Here is a 20,862-nt window from a genome sequence, read left to right as displayed (position 1 = left end):
TAGTAGGTCATCCGATGTAAAAAGAAATGAGTTGGTCCGATATCAGAGGTGGCCGAAATGACCGCTATCTTCCAAAATACATTTCATTTTAAGACACTACACCCTACCTCCCGTATGTATACACACCCTACCTCGTATGTATACACAGCCTACCTCCCGTATATATACACACCCTACCTCCCGTATATATATACACCCTACCTCCCGTATATATACACACCCTACCTCCCGTATGTATACACACCCTACCTCCCGTATATATACACCCTACCTCCCGTATATATACACACCCTACCTCCCGTATATATACACACCATACCTCCCGTATATATACACACCCTACCTCCCATATATATACACCCTACCTCCTGTATATATACACACCCTACCTCCTGTATGTATACACACCCTACCTCCCGTATGTATACACACCCTACCTCCCGTATGTATACACACCCTACCTCCCGTATGTATACACACCCTACCTCCTGTATATATACACACCCCACCTCCCGTATGTATACACACCCTGCCTCCCGTATGTATACACACCCTACCTCCCGTATGTATACACACCCTACCTCCCGTATATATACACATCCTACCTCCCGTATGTATACACACCCTACCTCCCGTATGTATACACACCCTACCTCCCGTATATATACACACCCTACCTCCCATATATATACACACCCTACCTCCCGTATATATACACACCCTACCTCCCGTATATATAAACACCCTACCTCCCCTATATACACACCCTACCTCCCGTATGTATACACACCCTACCTCCCGTATATATACACACCCTACCTCCCGTATGTATACACACCCTACCTCCCGTATGTATACACACCCTACCTCCCGTATATATACACACCCTACCTCCCGTATGTATACACACCCTACCTCCCGTATATATACACCCTACCTCCCGTATATATACACACCCTACCTCCCGTATGTATACACACCCTACCTCCCGTATATATACACACCCTACCCCCCCCGTATGTATACACACCCCTACCTCCCGTATATATAAACACCCTACCTCCCCTATATACACACCCTACCTCCCGTATGTATACACACCCTACCTCCCGTATATATACACACCCTACCTCCCGTATGTATACACACCCTACCTCCCGTATGTATATACACCCTACCTCCCGTATGTATATACACACCCTACCTCCCGTATGTATACACACCCTACCTCCTATATATATACACAACCTACCTCCCGTATGTATATACACACCCTACCTCCCGTATATATACACAACCTACCTCCCGTATATATATACACCCTACCTCCCGTATGTATACACACCCTACCTCCTGTATGTATACACACCCTACCTCCCGTATGTATACACACCCTACCTCCCGTATATATACACACCCTACCTCCCGTATATATACACACCCTACCTCCCGTATATATACACACTCTACCTCCTGTATATATACACCCTACCTCCCGTATATATACACACCCTACCTCCCGTATGTATACACACCCTACCTCCCGTATATATACACACCCTACCTCCCGTATATATACACCCCTACCTCCCGTATATATACATACCCTACCTCCGTATATATACACACCCTACCTCCCGTATATATACACCCTACCTCCCGTTATATCTATCACCCTACCACCTACCAACCTCCCAGTATATATATACACCCCTACCTCCGTCATTATATACAACCCCCCCACCACCTCCCCCTATATATACACCCCCTACCCCCCGTATATATACACCCTACCTCCCGTATATATACACCCTACCTCCCGTATATATACACACCCTACCTCCCGTATATATACACCCTACCTCCCGTATATATACACACCCTACCTCCCCTATATATACACACACCCTACCTCCCGTATATATACACCCTACCTCCCGTATATACACACTCTACCTCCCGTATATATATACACACCCTACCTCCCGTATGTATACACACTCTACCTCCCGTATATATACACACCCTACCTCCCGTATGTATACACACTCTACCTCCCGTATATATACACACCCTACCTCCCGTATGTATACACACTCTACCTCCCGTATATATACACACCCTACCTCCCGTATATATACACACCCTACCTCCCGTATGTATACACACTCTACCTCCCGTATATATACACACTCTACCTCCCGTATATATACACACCCTACCTCCTGTATGTATACACACCCTACCTCCCGTATATATACACACCCTACCTCCCGTATATATATACACCCTACCTCCCGTATGTATATAACCCTACCTCCCCTATATATACACACCCTACCTCCCGTATGTATACACACCCTACCTCCCGTATGTATACACCCTACCTTCCCTATATATACACACCCTACCTCCCGTATATATACACACCCTACCTCCCGTATATAAACACACCCTACCTCCCGTATATATACACACCCTACCTCCCGTATATATACACACCCTACCTCCCGTATATATACACACCCTACCTCCCGTATATATACACACCCTACCTCCCGTATGTATACACACCCTACCTCCCGTATGTATACACACCATTTATGTATTGGTTTGTAACACAGCATGCCCTGGCAGGTAAACTATCAATAATAGTTATACAGAGTAAGCATTGTATTTGTATTTTTTATTGATAGTCATTTATTGATTTAAATTCAGTAACACTTTCAGAATACATTAGGTTATAATTATGTGATCAATTACTGACAAAACCCACATGGGAAATTACCCAATATTAGAAACGAATGACGAAAAACAAGGTATTGTATCCATACGATTGATTGTATTATTGTAAACAATATACATTGTAGTCCTGATATATCAATATTGATGTCTACTGTACAGGAGTTATATGATGGAATGTCTCACCGTGTCAGCAGAGACGCCTGTGACCTCATTAATGTTGTGTTTTACTTATATTACTGTCCCTGTGTGAAATATTCATGTGCGATTTGTTTTCATCCTGTATTTGGATATTTACAAAGTAAACAGTAGGAAATTACTATCTTGAATGACACACGTTGTCCAATTCTATCAAAAATAGATGTTCCCACAATTTGATACAATCTGACAAGAATTGAGATACTTAGACATTGGTAAATGGCAAATGTACATTTCTGACCAGTGCCGTGATTTTGAAAGCTAAAATGCAGGTTAAATTTAAGACTGCGTGCGCGCCTGTATTAAGACTCACTGTGTATCAATATAGAAAACAGACACATGCAGGTTCGCGCACTATATGTGATACTTCTGTCGTCTCTTTGGGAAATTTTTGGATGAAGAAATTCAATAATGGTCAAATTTTTATGAGAAAAAACATTGAAAGACATGTTAATTATTTATATGTGTTGTAATTGATTATATGATACGTGTGTAAACTATTCATAATACTTTAACTTTATACAAGTTTAAACGTGGTCTGACATTACTGTTGTTCATCGTTATCACGTGGTCTGACATTACTATTGTTCATCGTTATCACGTGGTCTGACATGACTATTGTTCATCGTTATCACGTGGTCTGACATTACTATTGTTCATCGTTATCACGTGGTCTGACATCAATATTTTTCATCGTTATCACGTGCTCTGACATTACTGTTCATCGTTATCACGTGGTCTGACATTACTTTTGTTCATCGTTATCACGTGGTCTGACATTACTGTTGTTCATCGTTATCACGTGCTCTGACATTACTGTTGTTCATCGTTATCACGTGGTCTGACATCAATATTTTTCATCGTTATCACGTGCTCTGACATTACTGTTCATCGTTATCACGTGGTCTGACATTACTTTTGTTCATCGTTATCACGTGGTCTGACATTACTGTTGTTCATCGTTATCACGTGCTCTGACATTACTGTTGTTCATCGTTATCACGTGGTCTGACATTACTTTTGTTCATCGTTATCACGTGCTCTGACATTACTTTTGTTCATCGTTATCACGTGCTCTGACATTACTGTTGTTAATCGTTATCACGTGCTCTGACATTACTGTTGTTCATCGTTATCACGTGTTCTGACATTACTGTTGTTCATCGTTATCACGTGCTCTGAATTAATGTTGTTCATCGTTATCACGTGCTCTGACATTACTTTTGTTCATCGTTATCACGTGTTCTGACATTACTGTTGTTCATCGTTATCACGTGGTTTTGACATTACTATTTTTCATCGTTATCACGTGGTCTGACATTACTGTTGTTCATCGTTATCACGTGGTCTGACATTACTGTGTTTTCATCGTTATCACGTGGTCTGACATTACTATTGTTCATCGTTATCACGTGCTCTGACATTCCTGTTTTTTCATCGTTATCATGTGTTCTGACATTACTGTTTTTCGCCGTTATCACGTGATCTGACATTAATGTTGTTCATCGTTATCACGTGGTCTGACATTACTATTGTTCATCGTTATGACGTGGTCTGACATTACTGTTGTTCATCGTTATCACGTGCTCTGACATTACTGTTGTTCATCGTTATCACGTGCTCTGACATTACTTTTGTTCATCGTTATCACGTGGTCTGACATGACTTTTGTTCATCGTTATCACGTGCTCTGACATTACTGTTGTTCATCGTTATCACTTGCTCTGACATTACTGTTGTTCATCGTTATCACGTGGTCTGACATTACTGTTTTTTCATCGTTATCACGTGGTCTGACATTACTGTTTTTCATCGTTATCCCGTGGTCTGACATTATTATTGTTCATCGTTATCACGTGATCTGACATTACTATTGTTCATCATTATCACGTTGTCTGACATTACTGTTTTTTCATCGTTATCACGTGGTCTGACATTACTATTGTTCATCATTATCACGTGCTCCTGATATTATCTTCGTTTTTATTCTATAATTAAAATAAAACATTTTTTTTGAATACACTAGACAAAACAAAATCATCAATTAGCTAGAACTGTCAGTCAATGATGGATATTTAATACCTCCACTAATCCTCATTTACAACCACGCCATAGCATCGTTTTATTTGCTTTCCCTCATAAACTTACACGTGAAATATCCAGCTTAATTAGAGAATATATCAAAATTGACCAATCAGAAGCTTTCATTGTATTACCATTCCAACAGTTTTTTGGGGCACCAGAAGTCTTGGATAATCGACATTGATAAGTTACACCGCTTGTGACCAGCTTTCAATAGAATGTATCTAAGGACTGATGAGATATGGGCCAGTACACATAACCTGTGTATAGTGGCTAGGTTACCAGAGCAACCAAACTTTCAAACCAAACAAAGCTTGTTCATAATGAAAATTAGCATGACAACCAAAATTTTGGAATTTGAATAGCGGCATGCACATCTACACATGCTACCTAACATTCCTGTGAAGTTATGTGAAAATCGGTCGACATGTTTAGGAGGAGTTGTCCGGACACGAAAAATCTGCTGATAGTGACCAATTACCATGGCAACCAAAATTTTGGAGTTTAAACAGCTTCATGCATATCTACACATGGTCATTTATATTTGTATGCTTTCATTGTAATCGGCCCACTAACCCCATTGCAACCATAATTTTTAGAAAAAGAAAGAGGCATGCACATCTTCACACGGCCCTTTATATTTGTGTGAAGTTTAAAATCTTAAAACGTTTAAAATTGTAAGTATAGAACATGTATTTCCGAATTTGCCACTTCACATGTAGACAAGAAACAAATATTTCACAAAAAAAAAACACCCAAAAAAACAAAAACACAAAACCGTGTTTAATGACTGGTCTTGGAATTTAGGCTGCGGAATCCTAGTTAGGGAAATGAATAAATGATACGCTGACGTGGTTATACTAGAGTAAATGTAACGGTTATTGTGATTGTCGATATCAATTCGTTAATGTGTGACGCTTGACTTATGACATAGATAAATGTTACGTTATCTGTTCAATTTCGAATCGATTTGCTGAATGTGATATTGCAATCAAGCCGTGCATGATTGGTAGCAAACAGAATCCTTTTTATACTGGAATGATATGCATCAATACTCATACCATTAATTATACATTACGTAACTTTGAATTCGAACACTTATTTCCCTGTTACCAGTGTATGGACAGGCATGGCAAGATACAGACAGCCTGCTTTTTCTTACGAAATGGTCTGGTTACTTACTCTTGCCTACATGTATCTTCAAGGACTTGCTTCAACAGAAATCTCAGGTAAGCGCAAATTCACACGATTGAAGACGATGACAAAAGTTAAGATTTCCGTTTTCTCCTGCTATCTCTAAAAAGAGGTATCGAAAACGTCAATATTCTTTTTCGCAGCCCCCACTGCAGCACTTGTGGTTTTTGTTCGTTGCTGTCGAATCTTACTTTAAGTGTTAAAATATTATTGGTGTCCAATTGGTAAGTCTTCATATGACCTTGGTCGTTATGTACGAGAATGTTTATCTCCTAACAACAAAATCGTACATATCTATACATGTAATATGAAAGATTTATAAAGAAGCGACATTCTTCCTGTCTTATTTGTGTTGTCTTACTACATAATATGTATCTCATTACTTGTCTCGGTGTCATTCTTCTTTTGTCTTATCTAATTATATCTATAGAACACCTATCTAATTATATCTATAGAACACCTATCTAATTATATCTATAGAACACCTATCTAATTATATCTATAGAACACCTATCTAATTATATCTATAGAACACCTAATTATATCTATAGATCACCTATCTAATTATATCTATAGAACACCTATCTAATTGTATCTATAGAACGCCTATATAATTGTATCTATAGAACACCTATCTAATTATATCTGAAGAACACCTATCTAATTATATCTATAGAACACCTATCTAATTATATCTATAGAACACCTATCTAATTGTATCTATAGAACACCTATCTAATTATATCTATAGAACACCTATCTAATTATATCTATAGAACACCTATCTAATTATATCTGAAGAACACCTAGTTTCTAGTCTATAGTTTTCGTTAACCTTCGTCATCTGTTTTAGGTGAAACTTTACTAGACCAATGTCATAATGTCATCATCATGAGGCGTTGACTCTCTCATTGGTCCGTATAATATATAATAGATGGACATTTGACTGACATTGGTCTCTATAATAATTTATAGATGGGCATTTGAGAAGAAAATTTATTAATGGCGTTAGGTGGTAAAACTTGACAGATGAAATCAGGGTACATTCCAATGTTATTTGTAACACTATCGCCTACTCGAGCTAATTGGTACCCATATGTTAGATTATCCGAGGAATTATCAGTTTTTCCTGCTGTGGCTATGCTCGGCTATCAGGTATCATAACCTTTATCGTTAGTGGCAAGCCTCGGAAGGTAAGAGTCCAGGTAGTTTCTATTGGTGTTCTATTCCCAATGTTAGGAAATCTTTAAAGTCAAAACCACGCATATCCCTTCCTCTAATCGATCAGATGAACAGCCCAAACACGCTTTTCTTCTTTACATACATTGTGATTAATCTATAGTTCAGTTTTATAGACTTCATTTAATCAACGTTCTGAATTGTCGTCGCCATTATCTCATAACACTCATGTTGTTTTTGTATACCTTTTTTTCACTTGAATTATTTTTTAACATTTTGATTCTGAAGGGCGAGTAACTGATGCAGATATTTCAGATAGTATTTTTATATAACCCCCAATCATATTAATATTTTAGACACTTTAGCCATAAGAATGCTTCTTGTTGACACATAAGTAATATACACAACTATGTGACATTTGGTGATTTTAATCAAACAAAAAAGTATTGAGCATTTATATAGTAAATTTTAGGATTGAAGACAAAGTAATCAGATCCTGTGATGTTTAAACAAACTCTCAATTACCTTTCTGCTCAGCTCTGTTAAATCAGTCATACTTCCAGCAACAATTAACGACGCTGTTTTTATAGTCACGTAGATTACCCTGTAATGAAAGATCTGTTAATAATATTATAATTTGTCTCATAATCTTATTAGGTACTTGTTAGTAAATAAAACCTCGCTGTGGTTCGTAATGATTTAACAATGCCGGATTTATATAGATAACTTTATTTACAGATAATTTTACACACATGAAAGCAAAAACGATGGTTTTATTTTCAATGTCCGGTGTATTTCTCAGCCTACAATTGGTCTTATCATGATTTTATCTACAATGTCCGGTGTATTTCTCAGCCTACATGATCTAATCATGATTTTATCTACAATGTTCTGGGTATTTCTCAGCCTACAATTGGTCTAATCATGATTTTATCTACAATGTTCGGTGTATTTATCAGCCTACAATTGGTCTAATCATGATTTTATCTACAATGCCCGGTGTATTTCTCAGCCTACAATTGATCTAATCATGGTTTTATCTACAATGTCTGGTTTACATTATGTATTTAGCAGCCTACAATTTGCCTAATCATGATTTTATTTACAATGTCCGGTTTATTTTATAGCCACAACGGACATCGGGATTTCGACATCAAAACATAATGACGATATGCAAACAGATTCTTACATGGAAATTGATTCTGTAAAAACCGGAGATACTTCTACAGTTGCATACGCAGCTCCCACTGGTGAAGTGAATGGTGTTTCCGTGTCTTTACACAGTGGTCAGTCTGGGATAGATACATCGGGGTTACAGTCTTCCTTTACCACTAAACTTGCGTTCGATTTGTCACCCATGGAAACTACGCAAGGTTTTGTGACTACCAATCAGTTTGAGGAGAGGCAAACCTCTGAAAATCGTGTTAATTCTAACTATCCCTCACCAGTGAACGACTATCAAGATACCGGACGAGGAAAATCAGGTATTACATATCGATATGTGGCTAAATGTACTCCTTCAATTCAGCATTTACTTTTAAAAATCTTTTTGCCATATACTTAATTTCTCCTTTAATTCTTTACTGATATTACCTAGCTGCACATCTATTTTGATCTATTAATAGTAAATATGTGTGGGGTTTTTTCTCCCCCTATTTGAATATTTATGTGGTATAGTAATGGGAATAAATATGCTCCTAGCATACACTTTTTTAGTGTTTAATGTTTCAGTGTGCATAAATATGAGAATCTTGAGTATTATTATTTCAAAAGGTTTGATCATACATATATTTATGTATGTGTGAGTATACAAATATTACATATAAATAGAGAGAGAGAGATCATACATGATATGTGTAGATGCTTGCGAGTATGCCAGTAAGAAATCTATATATCATAGGATGTGTGTAAATGTATGACAGCATGCAAATAATAACCTAAGCGAATTTAATATAATTGTCCTGTATGTATGAGCGAGGATTCAAATAAGATCTTCTGGGTGGAAATTTGCTAAAGTCTACATGGTTAGATTCATTCCAAGGGCAAACACCAATCAGCACTACGATTAACATCAAACTCACATTACTCAGAATGTCACCAAATACTTGAAAGACTAGAATCAAAACAGTTATAAAATGATCCAGTACCATTGCAACATTTCCAAAATCAAAATCCAGAATTGATCAGGCATGATTTTGGCCTAATATAATTGATCATAATTATCTATCAATCTTTATGACAAAAAATTACCCCCCAAAAAAAAAATCATGCGATATATAACGTGCATATTTATATCATTTTTGTATCAATGTATCAGAAAAATACAGACTATTTTAATTTCATTTTATCCTCAATTGAGGAGAAAATGTTTTTGTCTTTGGAATGTTTAATTCCAAGACCTTCAACCTCCACAGTAAGATCACCCTCTACAGGACCCCACACTAACACTCCAATACTAATACCCTACACTAACAACCTCCACAGTAAGATCACCCTCTATAGGACCCTCACACTTGACCTCCCACACTAACACTCCAATACTAACACCCTACACTAACAACCTCCACAGTAAGATCACCCTCTATAGGACCCCGCACTAGACCTCCCACACTAACACTCAAATACTTACATCCTACACTAACAACCTCCACAGTAAGATCACCCTATATAGGACCCCCACACTAACACTCCAATACTTACACCCTACACTAACAACCTCCACAGTAAGATCACCCTCTATAGGACCCCCACACTAACACTCCAATACTTACATCCTACACTGACAACCTCCACAGTAAGATCACCCTCTATAGGACCCTCACACTAGACCCCCCACACTAGACTTCAATATTTACACCCTACACTAACAACCTCCACAGTAAGATCACCCTCTATAGGACCCCCACACTAGACCTCCCACACTAACACTCCAATACTTACACCCTACACTAACAACCTCCACAGTAAGATCACCCTCTATATGACCCCCACACTAACACTCCAATACTAACACCCTACACTAACAACCTCCACAGTAAGATCATCCTCTATAGGACCCCCACTCTAGACCTCCCGCACTAAGACTTCAATATTTACACCCTACACTAACAACCTCCACAGTAAGATCACCCTCTATAGGACCCTCACACTAGACCCCCTACACTAGACTTCAATATTTACACCCTACACTAACAACCTCCACAGTAAGATCACCATCTATAGGACCCCCACACTAGACCCCCCACACTAACACTCCAATATTTACACCCTACACTAACAACCTCCACAGTAAGATCACCATCTATAGGACCCTCACACTAGACCCCCCACACTAACACTCCAATATTTACACCCTACACTAACAACCTCCACAGTAAGATCACCCTCTATATGACCCCCACACTAACACTCCAATACTAACACCCTACACTAACAACCTCCACAGTAAGATCACCCTCTATAGGACCCCCACACTAGACCTCCCACACTAGACTACAATACTAACACCCTACACTAACAACCTCCACAGTAAGATCATCCTCTATAGGACCCCCACTCTAGACCTCCCGCACTAAGACTTCAATATTTACACCCTACACTAACAACCTCCACAGTAAGATCATCCTCTATAGGACCCCCACTCTAGACCTCCCGCACTAAGACTTCAATATTTACACCCTACACTAACAACCTCCACAGTAAGATCATCCTCTATAGGACCCCCACTCTAGACCTCCCGCACTAAGACTTCAATATTTACACCCTACACTAACAACCTCCACAGTAAGATCACCCTCTATAGGACCCTCACACTAGACCCCCTACACTAGACTACAATACTTACATCCTACACTAACAACCTCCACAGTAAGATCACCATCTATAGGACCCCCACACTAGACCCCCCACACTAACACTCCAATATTTACACCCTACACTAACAACCTCCACAGTAAGATCACCATCTATAGGACCCTCACACTAGACCCCCCACACTAACACTCCAATATTTACACCCTACACTAACAACCTCCACAGTAAGATCACCCTCTATAGGACCCTCACACTAACACTCCAATATTTACACCCTACACTAACAACCTCCACAGTAAAATCACCCTCTATAGGACCCTCACACTAGACCCCCCACACTAACACTCCAATATTTATATCCTACACTAACAACCTCCACAGTAAAATCACCCTCTATAGGACCCCCACACTAGACCCCCCACACTAACAATCCAATATTTATATCCTACACTAACAACCTCCACAGTAAAATCACCCTCTATAGGACCCCCACACTAGACCCCCCACACTAACACTCCAATATTTACATCCTACACTAACAACCTCCACAGTAAGATCACCCTCTATAGGACCCTCACACTAGACCTCCCACACTAACACTCCAATATTTACATCCTACACTAACAACCTCCACAGTAAAATCACCCTCTATAGGACCCCCACACTAGACCTCCCACACTAACACTCCAATACTAAACCCTACACTAACAACCTCCACAGTAAGATCACCCTCTATAGGACCCCCACACTAGACCTCCCACACTAAGACTACAATACTTACACCCTACACTAACAACCTCCACAGTAAGATCACCCTCTATAGGACCCTCACACTAGACCTTCCACACTAAGATTCAAACACTTAAGACTCACACACGAAGAGTTACAACACTAAGACCTCCCATGTTAAAAGTCTCCCTCACTTACGAGGGCACATTGATATGTTTTGAGCCTCATATTGAAGGATTTGAATTTTGGCGGAAATATTGTATTATTTTTCATCATATTCTCCTTCAGTATCTATACACTTTTGCCAGAGATGTATAAGGGCCTCAATGCCACTTTTTAAAACTCCTTTTCTTGGCTGAAAGTTGATGCCTGAAATAGCTGTTTTCAGTTTTGGAAATATATGAAAGTCTGATGTAGCGAGATCACGTGATTAAGGAGGATGTTCAATCTATTTCAAGCCACAATCGTGAATGGCAGACATGGCAATGACAGACTTGTAAACAGGAGCATTGTCCTGATAGAATTACACAACTTTAGTGAGGTTTCGCGGCGCTTAAGTTAAATATTGTCCCGTAATTGCCTCAGAGGTAAAGCAGAGTATACAGACCTTGTCTTTGGCCGGGGAGAGCTTCCATGGTTTCGATTGTTGTTTGGCCTCTGGGGTAAAATGATGGACCCATATTTCATTCATAGTGACAAATCTTTGAAGAAAGTTGGCATGAACTTCATCAAAAGGTTCAGATTAGCACTCGATAATGTGCGCCCGGTGTGCTTTTGATCAACTGTCAGAAGTCTTGGTACAAATCGGGCCGAAAGCATTCTCATTGCAAGATCCTCTTTGAGGCGTCAGAATGAAATGTACCCTTTCCTGTGAAATGCCAACTCTACTGGCTATATATCTTTCTGTGACTTGTCTGTCAGTCATAACAATACCATGAACTTTATTGACCATTTCTGGGGTCGCAATATTGACAGGCCTTCCAGGACGGGGGTCATCCTCAAGGCTCTGTTGACCGCGTTTAAATTCCGCCACCCACATTTTTTTTCACTGTAGCATATGAAGGGGCATATTTCCCTAGTGTTGCTACCATATCATTATGGATATCCTGAGGTGTTAAACTTTTTTATGCAAATATTAGATCACTGCCCTTTCACCGATTTTGCCCATTTTGCAAAAGCACCTTGTCTGTTTTTACTTTATAGTATTATCTCGTCGATATAAACTAACCAAATGAAACTAGTCCTTGGGTACACGACCCTATACAGTCTGAGAATAGTAAGACTTAAAAAGAACATCCTTACGTACCACCTTCAGTATGAGGCTCACAACATATCAATCATCACTCGTTGACTTCAATACTAGGACTCCTCACTACGACCTCCTACACTAAGAGCTCCCACACTACGATCTCCTTCACTAAGACCTCCCACACTAAGACCTTCCTCACTAAGACCTCACTCACTAAGACCTCCCTCACTAAGACCTCCCAGACTACGACCTCCCACACTAAGACCTCCCACACTAAGACCCCCCACACTAAGACCTCCCACACTAAGACCTCCCTCACTAAAACCACCCACATTAAGACCTCCCTCACTAAGACCTTCCACACTAAGACCTCCCACACTAAGACCTTCCTCACTAAGACCTCACTCACTAAGACCTCCCTCACTAAGACCTCCCACACTACGACCTCCCACACTAAGACCTCCCACACTAAGACCCCCCACACTAAGACCCCCCACACTAAGAACTCACACACTAAGACCTCCCTCACTAAGACCTCCCTCACCAACACATCCCACACTAAGACCTCCCTCACTAAGACCTCCCTCACTAAGACCTCCCACACTACGACCTCCCACACTAAGACCTCCCACACTAAGACCCCCCAACATTAAGACCCCCCACACTAAGACCTCCCTCACTAAGACCTCCCTCACTAAGACCTCCCACACTAAGACCTCCCTCACTAAGACCTCCCACACTAAGACCTCCCACACTAAGATATCCCACACTAAGACCTCCCTCACTAAGACCTCCCACACTAAGACCTCCCACACTAAGACCTCCCTCACTAAGACCTCCATCACTAAGACCTCCCTCACTAAGACCTCCCACACTAGGACCTCCAACACTAAGACCTCCCACACTAAGACCTCCCTCACTAAGACCTCCCACACTAAGACCTCCCACACTAAGACCTCCCTCAATAAGACCTCCCTCACTAAAACCTCCCTCACTAAGACCTCCATCACTAAGACCTTCCTCACTAAGACCTCCCACACTAAAACCTCCCACATTAAGACCTCCCTCACTAAGACCTTCCACACTAAGACCTCCCTCACTAAGACCTCCCTCACTAAGACCTCCAACACTAAGACCTCCCTCACTAAGACCTCCCACACTAAGACCTCCCACACTAAGATCTCCCACACTAAGACCTCCCTCACTAAGACCTCCCACACTTAGACTTCCCACACTAAGACCTCCCTCACTAATACCTCCCTCACTAAGACCTCCCGCACTAAGACCTCCCTCACTAAGACCTCCCTCACTAAGACCTCCCACACTAAGACCTCCCACACTAAGACCTCCCTCACTAAGACCTCCCACACTAAGACCTCCCTCACTAATACCTCCCTCACTAAGACCTCCCGCACTAAGACCTCCCTCACTAAGACCTCTCTCACTAAGACCTCCCACACTAATACCTCCCTCACTAAGACCTCCCACACTAAGACCTCCCTCACTAAGACCTCCATCACTAAGACCTCCCTCACTAAGACCTCCCACACTAAGACCTCCAACACTAAGACCTCCCACACTAAGACCTCCCTCACTAAGACCTCCCACACTAAGACCTCCCACACTAAGACCTCCCACACTAAAACCTCCCTCACTAAGACCTCCCTCACTAAAACCTCCCTCACTAAGACCTCCATCACTAAGACCTCCCACACTAAGATCTCCCACACTAAGACCTCCCTCACTAAGACCTACCACACTAAGACCTCCAACACTAAGACCTCCCACACTAAGACCTCTCTCACTAAGACCTCCCTCACTCAGACCTCCCACACTAAGACCTCCCTCACTAAGACCTCCCACACTAAGACCTCCAACACTAAGACCTCCCACACTAAGACCTCCCTCACTAAGACCTCCCACACTAAGACCTCCCACACTAAGACCTCCCACACTAAAACCTCCCTCACTAAGACCTCCCTCACTAAAACCTCCCTCACTAAGACCTCCATCACTAAGACCTCCCACACTAAGATCTCCCACACTAAGACCTCCCTCACTAAGACCTACCACACTAAGACCTCCAACACTAAGACCTCCCACACTAAGACCTCTCTCACTAAGACCTCCCTCACTAAGACCTCCCACACTAAGACCTCCCTCACTAAGACATCCCACACTAAGACCTCCCACACTTAGACCTCCTACACTAAAACCTCCCACATTAAGACCTCCTTACTACGACCTCCCACACCCTCACTAAGACCTCCCACACTAAGACCTTCCTCACTAAGACCTCCCTCACTAGACCTCCAACACTAAGACCTCCCTCACTAAGACCTCCCACACTAAGACCTCCCACACTAAGACCTCCCAAACTAAGACCTCCCACACTAAGACCTCCCACACTAACATCTCCCACACTAGGACCTCCCACACTAAGACCTCCCTCACTAAGACCTCCCACACTAAGACCTCCCTCACTAAGACCTCCCACACTAAGACCTCCCTCACTAAGACCTCCCACACTAAGACCTCCCTCACTAAGACCTCCCTCACTAAGACCTCCCACACTAAGACCTCCCACACTAAGACCTCCCTCACTAAGACCTCCCACACTAAGACCTCCCTCACTAAGACCTTCACTAAGACCTCCCACACTAAGACCTCCCTCACTAAGACCTCCCACACCTAAGACCTCCCTCACTAAGACCTCCCACACTAAGACCTCCTTCACTAAGACCTCCCACACTAAGACCTCCCACACTATGACCTCCCACACTAAGACCTCCCACACTAACATCTCCCACACTAAGACCTCCCACACTAAGACCTCCCTCACTAAGACCTCCCACACTAAGACCTCCCACACTAAGACCTCCCTCACTAAGACCTCCCACACTAAGACCTCCCTCACTAAGACCTTCACTAAGACCTCCCACACTAAGACCTCCCTCACTAAGACCTCCCACACTAAGACCTCCCACACTAAAACCTCTCACACTAAGACCTCCCCACTTGGACCTCCCTCACTAAGACCTCCCTCACTAAGACCTCCCACGCTAAGACCTCCCTCGCTAAGACCTCCCACACTAAGACCTCCCACACTAAGACCTCCCACATTAAGACCTCTCACACTAAGACCTCCCACACTAAGACCTCCCACACTAAGACCTCCCACACTAAGACCTCCCACATTAAGACGTCCCACATTAAGACCTCCCTCAATAAGACCTCCCACACTAAGACCTCCCTCACTAAGACCTCCCACACTAAGACCTCAAAATTAAGGTCCTACACTAGGACTCCAATACTTAGACTCCAATACTTAGACTCCAATACTGAAACCCCATTTCACTAAGACACCACACACTAAGACATCCCAAACTGAGACCCCCCACACAAGGAACTCCCACGCTAACACTCCAAAAGGAAGACATCCCATATTAAGACCCCCATACTAAGACTCACACACAAATACTCCTATACAAAGGCTCCAATACTAAGATATCCTACAGTAAGACACACACTAAGACTTCCATACTAAGTTTTCCCATTATAAAACTTTGATACTAAGATCTCCATACTTAAACCCCAAACTTAAGTCTTCCCACGTGCACGTTAAGACTCCTATGACTATGACCCCCTCATTTAGATCTCCCACGCCATGACCCAATCTCCCTCCCTAAGACTCCCAATACTAACATACCTTCACTAAGACCTACATTACTTTCCGGGCGTTGAGTGTATATCAATACCTGCAGCCAATGCTAAATAATGTAAAAATAAAATTAATGTGTATTTATTTCAGAAACAGTGACAACTGGCGACATATCAACACCACAAACAACACAAATATATAGAACAGAAACGGAACAAAGCATCGATATAACAGAAATAACAACACCCCATACATCAAAAGTGACCAATGATCAAACAACAACACCCCATACATCAAAAGTGACAAATGATCAATCAACAACACCCAATACATCAAAAGTTGCCAATGATAAAACAACAACAACAACACCCCATACATCAAAAGAGACCAATGATAAAACATCAACAACAACACCCCATACATCAAAAGTGAGCAATGATAAAACATCAACAACAACACCCCATACATCAAAAGTGACAAATGATCAATCAACAACACCCAATACATCAAAAGTTGCCAATGATAAAACAACAACAACAACACCCCATACATCAAAAGAGACCAATGATAAAACATCAACAACAACACCCCATACATCAAAAGTGAGCAATGATAAAACAACAACACACCATACAACAAAAGAGACCAATGATAAAACATCAACAACAACACCCCATACATCAAAAGAGACCAATGATAAAACAACAACAACACATCATACATCAAAAGAGACCAATGATAAAACAACAACAACACACCATACATCAAAAGTGACCAATGATAAAACAACAACACCCCATACATCAAAAGAGACCAATGATAAAACAACAACAACACCCCATACATCAAAAGTGACCAATGATAAAACATCAACAACAACACCCCATACATCAAAAGAGACCAATGATAAAACATCAACAACAACACCCCATATATCAGAAGTGACCAATGATAAAACAACAACAACAACACCCCATACATCAAAAGTGACCAATGATAAAACATCAACAACAACATCCCATACATCAGAAGTGACCAATGATAAAACAACAACAACAACACCCCATACATCAAAAGTGACCAATGATAAAACAACAACACCCTATACATCAGAAGTGACCAATGATAAAACATCAACAACACCCCATACATCAAAAGTGACCAATGATAAAACATCAACAACAACACCCCATACATCAAAAGTGACCAATGATAAAACAAAAACACCCTATACATCAGAAGTGACCAATGATAAAACATCAACAACACCCCATACATCAAAAAAGACCAATGATAACACAACAACACCCCATACATCAGAAGTGACCAATGATAAAACAACAACAACAACACCCAATACATCAAAAGAGACCAATGATAAAACATCAACAACACCCCATACATCAGAAGTGACCAATGATAAAACAACAACAACAACACCCCATACATCAAAAGTGACCAATGATAAAACATCAACAACAACACCCTATACATCAAAAGTGACCAATGATAAAACAACAACACCCCATACATCAAAAGTGACCAATGATAAAACATCAACAACAACACCCCATACATCAAAAGTGACCAATGATAAAACAACAACACCCCATACATCAAAATTGACCAATGATAAAACATCAACAACAACACCCCATACATCAAAAGAGACCAATGATAAAACATCAACAACAACACCCCATACATCAAAAGTGACCAATGATAAAACATCAACAACAACACCCCATACATCAAAAGTGACCAATGATAAAACATTAACAACAACACCCCATACATCAAAAGAGACCAATGATAAAACAACAACAACACCCCATACATCAAAAGTGACCAATGATAAAACATCAACAACAACACCCCATACAGCAAAAGAGACCAATGATAAAACAACAACACCCCATACATCAAAAGAGACCAATGATAAACAACAACAACACCCCATACATCAAAAGAGACCAATGATAAAACAACAACAACACACCATACATCAAAATTGACCAATGATAAAACAACAACAACATCCCATACATCAGAAGTGACCAATGATAAAACAACAACACCTCATACATCAAAATTGACCAATGATAAAACAACAAAACCCAATACATCAGAAATGACAAATGAAAAAACAACAACACTCCGTACATCAGAAGTGACCAATGATAAAACATCAACAACACCCCATACATCAAAAGAGACCAATGATAACACAACAACACCCCATACATCAGAAGTGACCAATGATAAAACAACAACAACAACACCCAATACATCAAAAGAGACCAATGATAAAACATCAACAACACCCCATACATCAGAAGTGACCAATGATAAAACAACAACAACAACAACACCCCATACATCAAAAGTGACCAATGATAAAACATTAACAACAACACCCTATACATCAAAAGTGACCAATGATAAAACAACAACACCCCATACATCAAAAGTGACCAATGATAAAACAACAACACCCCATACATCAGAAGTGACCAATGATAAAACAACAACAACACCCCATACATCAAAAGTGACCAATGATAAAACATCAACAACAACACCCCATACATCAAAAGAGACCAATGATAAAACATCAACAACAACACCCCATATATCAGAAGTGACCAATGATAAAACAACAACAACAACACCCCAATACATCAAAAGTGACCAATGATAAAACAACAACAACATCCCATACATCAGAAGTGACCAATGATAAAACAACAACAACAACACCCCCATACATCAAAAGTGACCAATGATAAAACAACAACACCCTATACATCAGAAGTGACCAATGATAAAACATCAACAACACCCCATACATCAAAAGTGACCAATGATAAAACATCAACAACAACACCCCATACATCAAAAGTGACCAATGATAAAACAAAAACACCCTATACATCAGAAGTGACCAATGATAAAACATCAACAACACCCCATACATCAAAAAAGACCAATGATAACACAACAACACCCCATACATCAGAAGTGACCAATGATAAAACAACAACACCCAATACATCAAAAGAGACCAATGATAAAACATCAACAACACCCCATACATCAGAAGTGACCAATGATAAAACAACAACAACAACACCCCATACATCAAAAGTGACCAATGATAAAACATTAACAACAACACCCTATACATCAAAAGTGACCAATGATAAAACAACAACACCCCATACATCAAAAGTGACCAATGATAAAACATCAACAACAACACCCCATACATCAAAAGTGACCAATGATAAAACAACAACACCCCATACATCAAAAGTGACCAATGATAAAACATCAACAACAACACCCCATACATCAAAAGAGACCAATGATAAAACATCAACAACAACGTCCCATACATCAAAAGTGACCAATGATAAAACATCAACAACAACACCCCATACATCAAAAGTGACCAATGATAAAACATTAACAACAACACCCCATACATCAAAAGAGACCAATGATAAAACAACAACAACACCCCATACATCAAAAGTGACCAATGATAAAACATCAACAACAACACCCCATACAGCAAAAGAGACCAATGATAAAACATCAACAACAACACCCCATACATCAAAAGAGACCAATGATAAAACAAAAACAACACCCCATACATCAAAAGAGACCAATGATAAAACAACAACAACACACCATACATCAAAAGTGACCAATGATAAAACAACAACAACATCCCATACATCAGAAGTGACCAATGATAAAACAACACCTTATACATCAAAATTGACCAATGATAAAACAACAATACTCCATACATCAGAATGACAAAGATAAAAAAACAACACATCCGTACATCAGAAGTGACCAATGATAAAACATCAACAAACACCCATACATCAAAAGAGACAATGATAACACAACACACACCCCAACATCAAAGTGACAATGATAAAACAACAACAACAACACCCCATACATCAAAAGTGACCAATGTTTAAAACATTAACAA

At 40.3% G+C, this 20,862-nt stretch overlaps 1 protein-coding gene across 1 annotated transcript; it reads right to left on the bottom strand.

The window, feature by feature from the left end:
• Positions 1–13,819: 13,819 nt before the first annotated feature.
• Positions 13,820–15,989, bottom strand: LOC117342553 (glycine-rich cell wall structural protein 1-like). The gene is made up of 3 exons (XM_033904737.1): positions 15,497–15,989; positions 14,443–15,390; positions 13,820–14,232 (listed from the first exon to the last, which is right to left on the bottom strand). Exons 1-3 carry the CDS (start codon positions 15,987–15,989, stop codon positions 13,820–13,822), a joined length of 1,854 nt encoding a protein of 617 aa, XP_033760628.1.
• Between the last annotated feature and the right edge of the window lie 4,873 nt (positions 15,990–20,862).

This window comes from Pecten maximus, chromosome 14, assembly GCF_902652985.1.
Source record: "Pecten maximus chromosome 14, xPecMax1.1, whole genome shotgun sequence".
Classification (NCBI taxonomy): Eukaryota; Metazoa; Mollusca; class Bivalvia; order Pectinida; family Pectinidae; genus Pecten; species Pecten maximus.
This window is presented reverse-complemented; position numbering and strand designations above follow the sequence as displayed.

Bases quoted from the DNA above. Each gene is read 5' to 3' on its own strand.
- LOC117342553 (XM_033904737.1), bottom strand. From the start codon at position 15,989: ATGTTAGTGTGGGAGGTCTTAGTGTGGGAGGTCATAGTGTGGGAGGTC. The intron at 15,391-15,496 runs GTCTAGTGAGGG...GTTTTAGTGTAG, and splicing joins GGGAGGTCTTAGTGTTGGAG to GAGGTCTAAGTGTGGGAGGT. The intron at 14,233-14,442 runs GTATTAGTGAGG...TTAATGTGGGAG, and splicing joins GGGAGGTCTTAGTGAGGGAG to GTTTTAGTGTGGGAGGTCTT.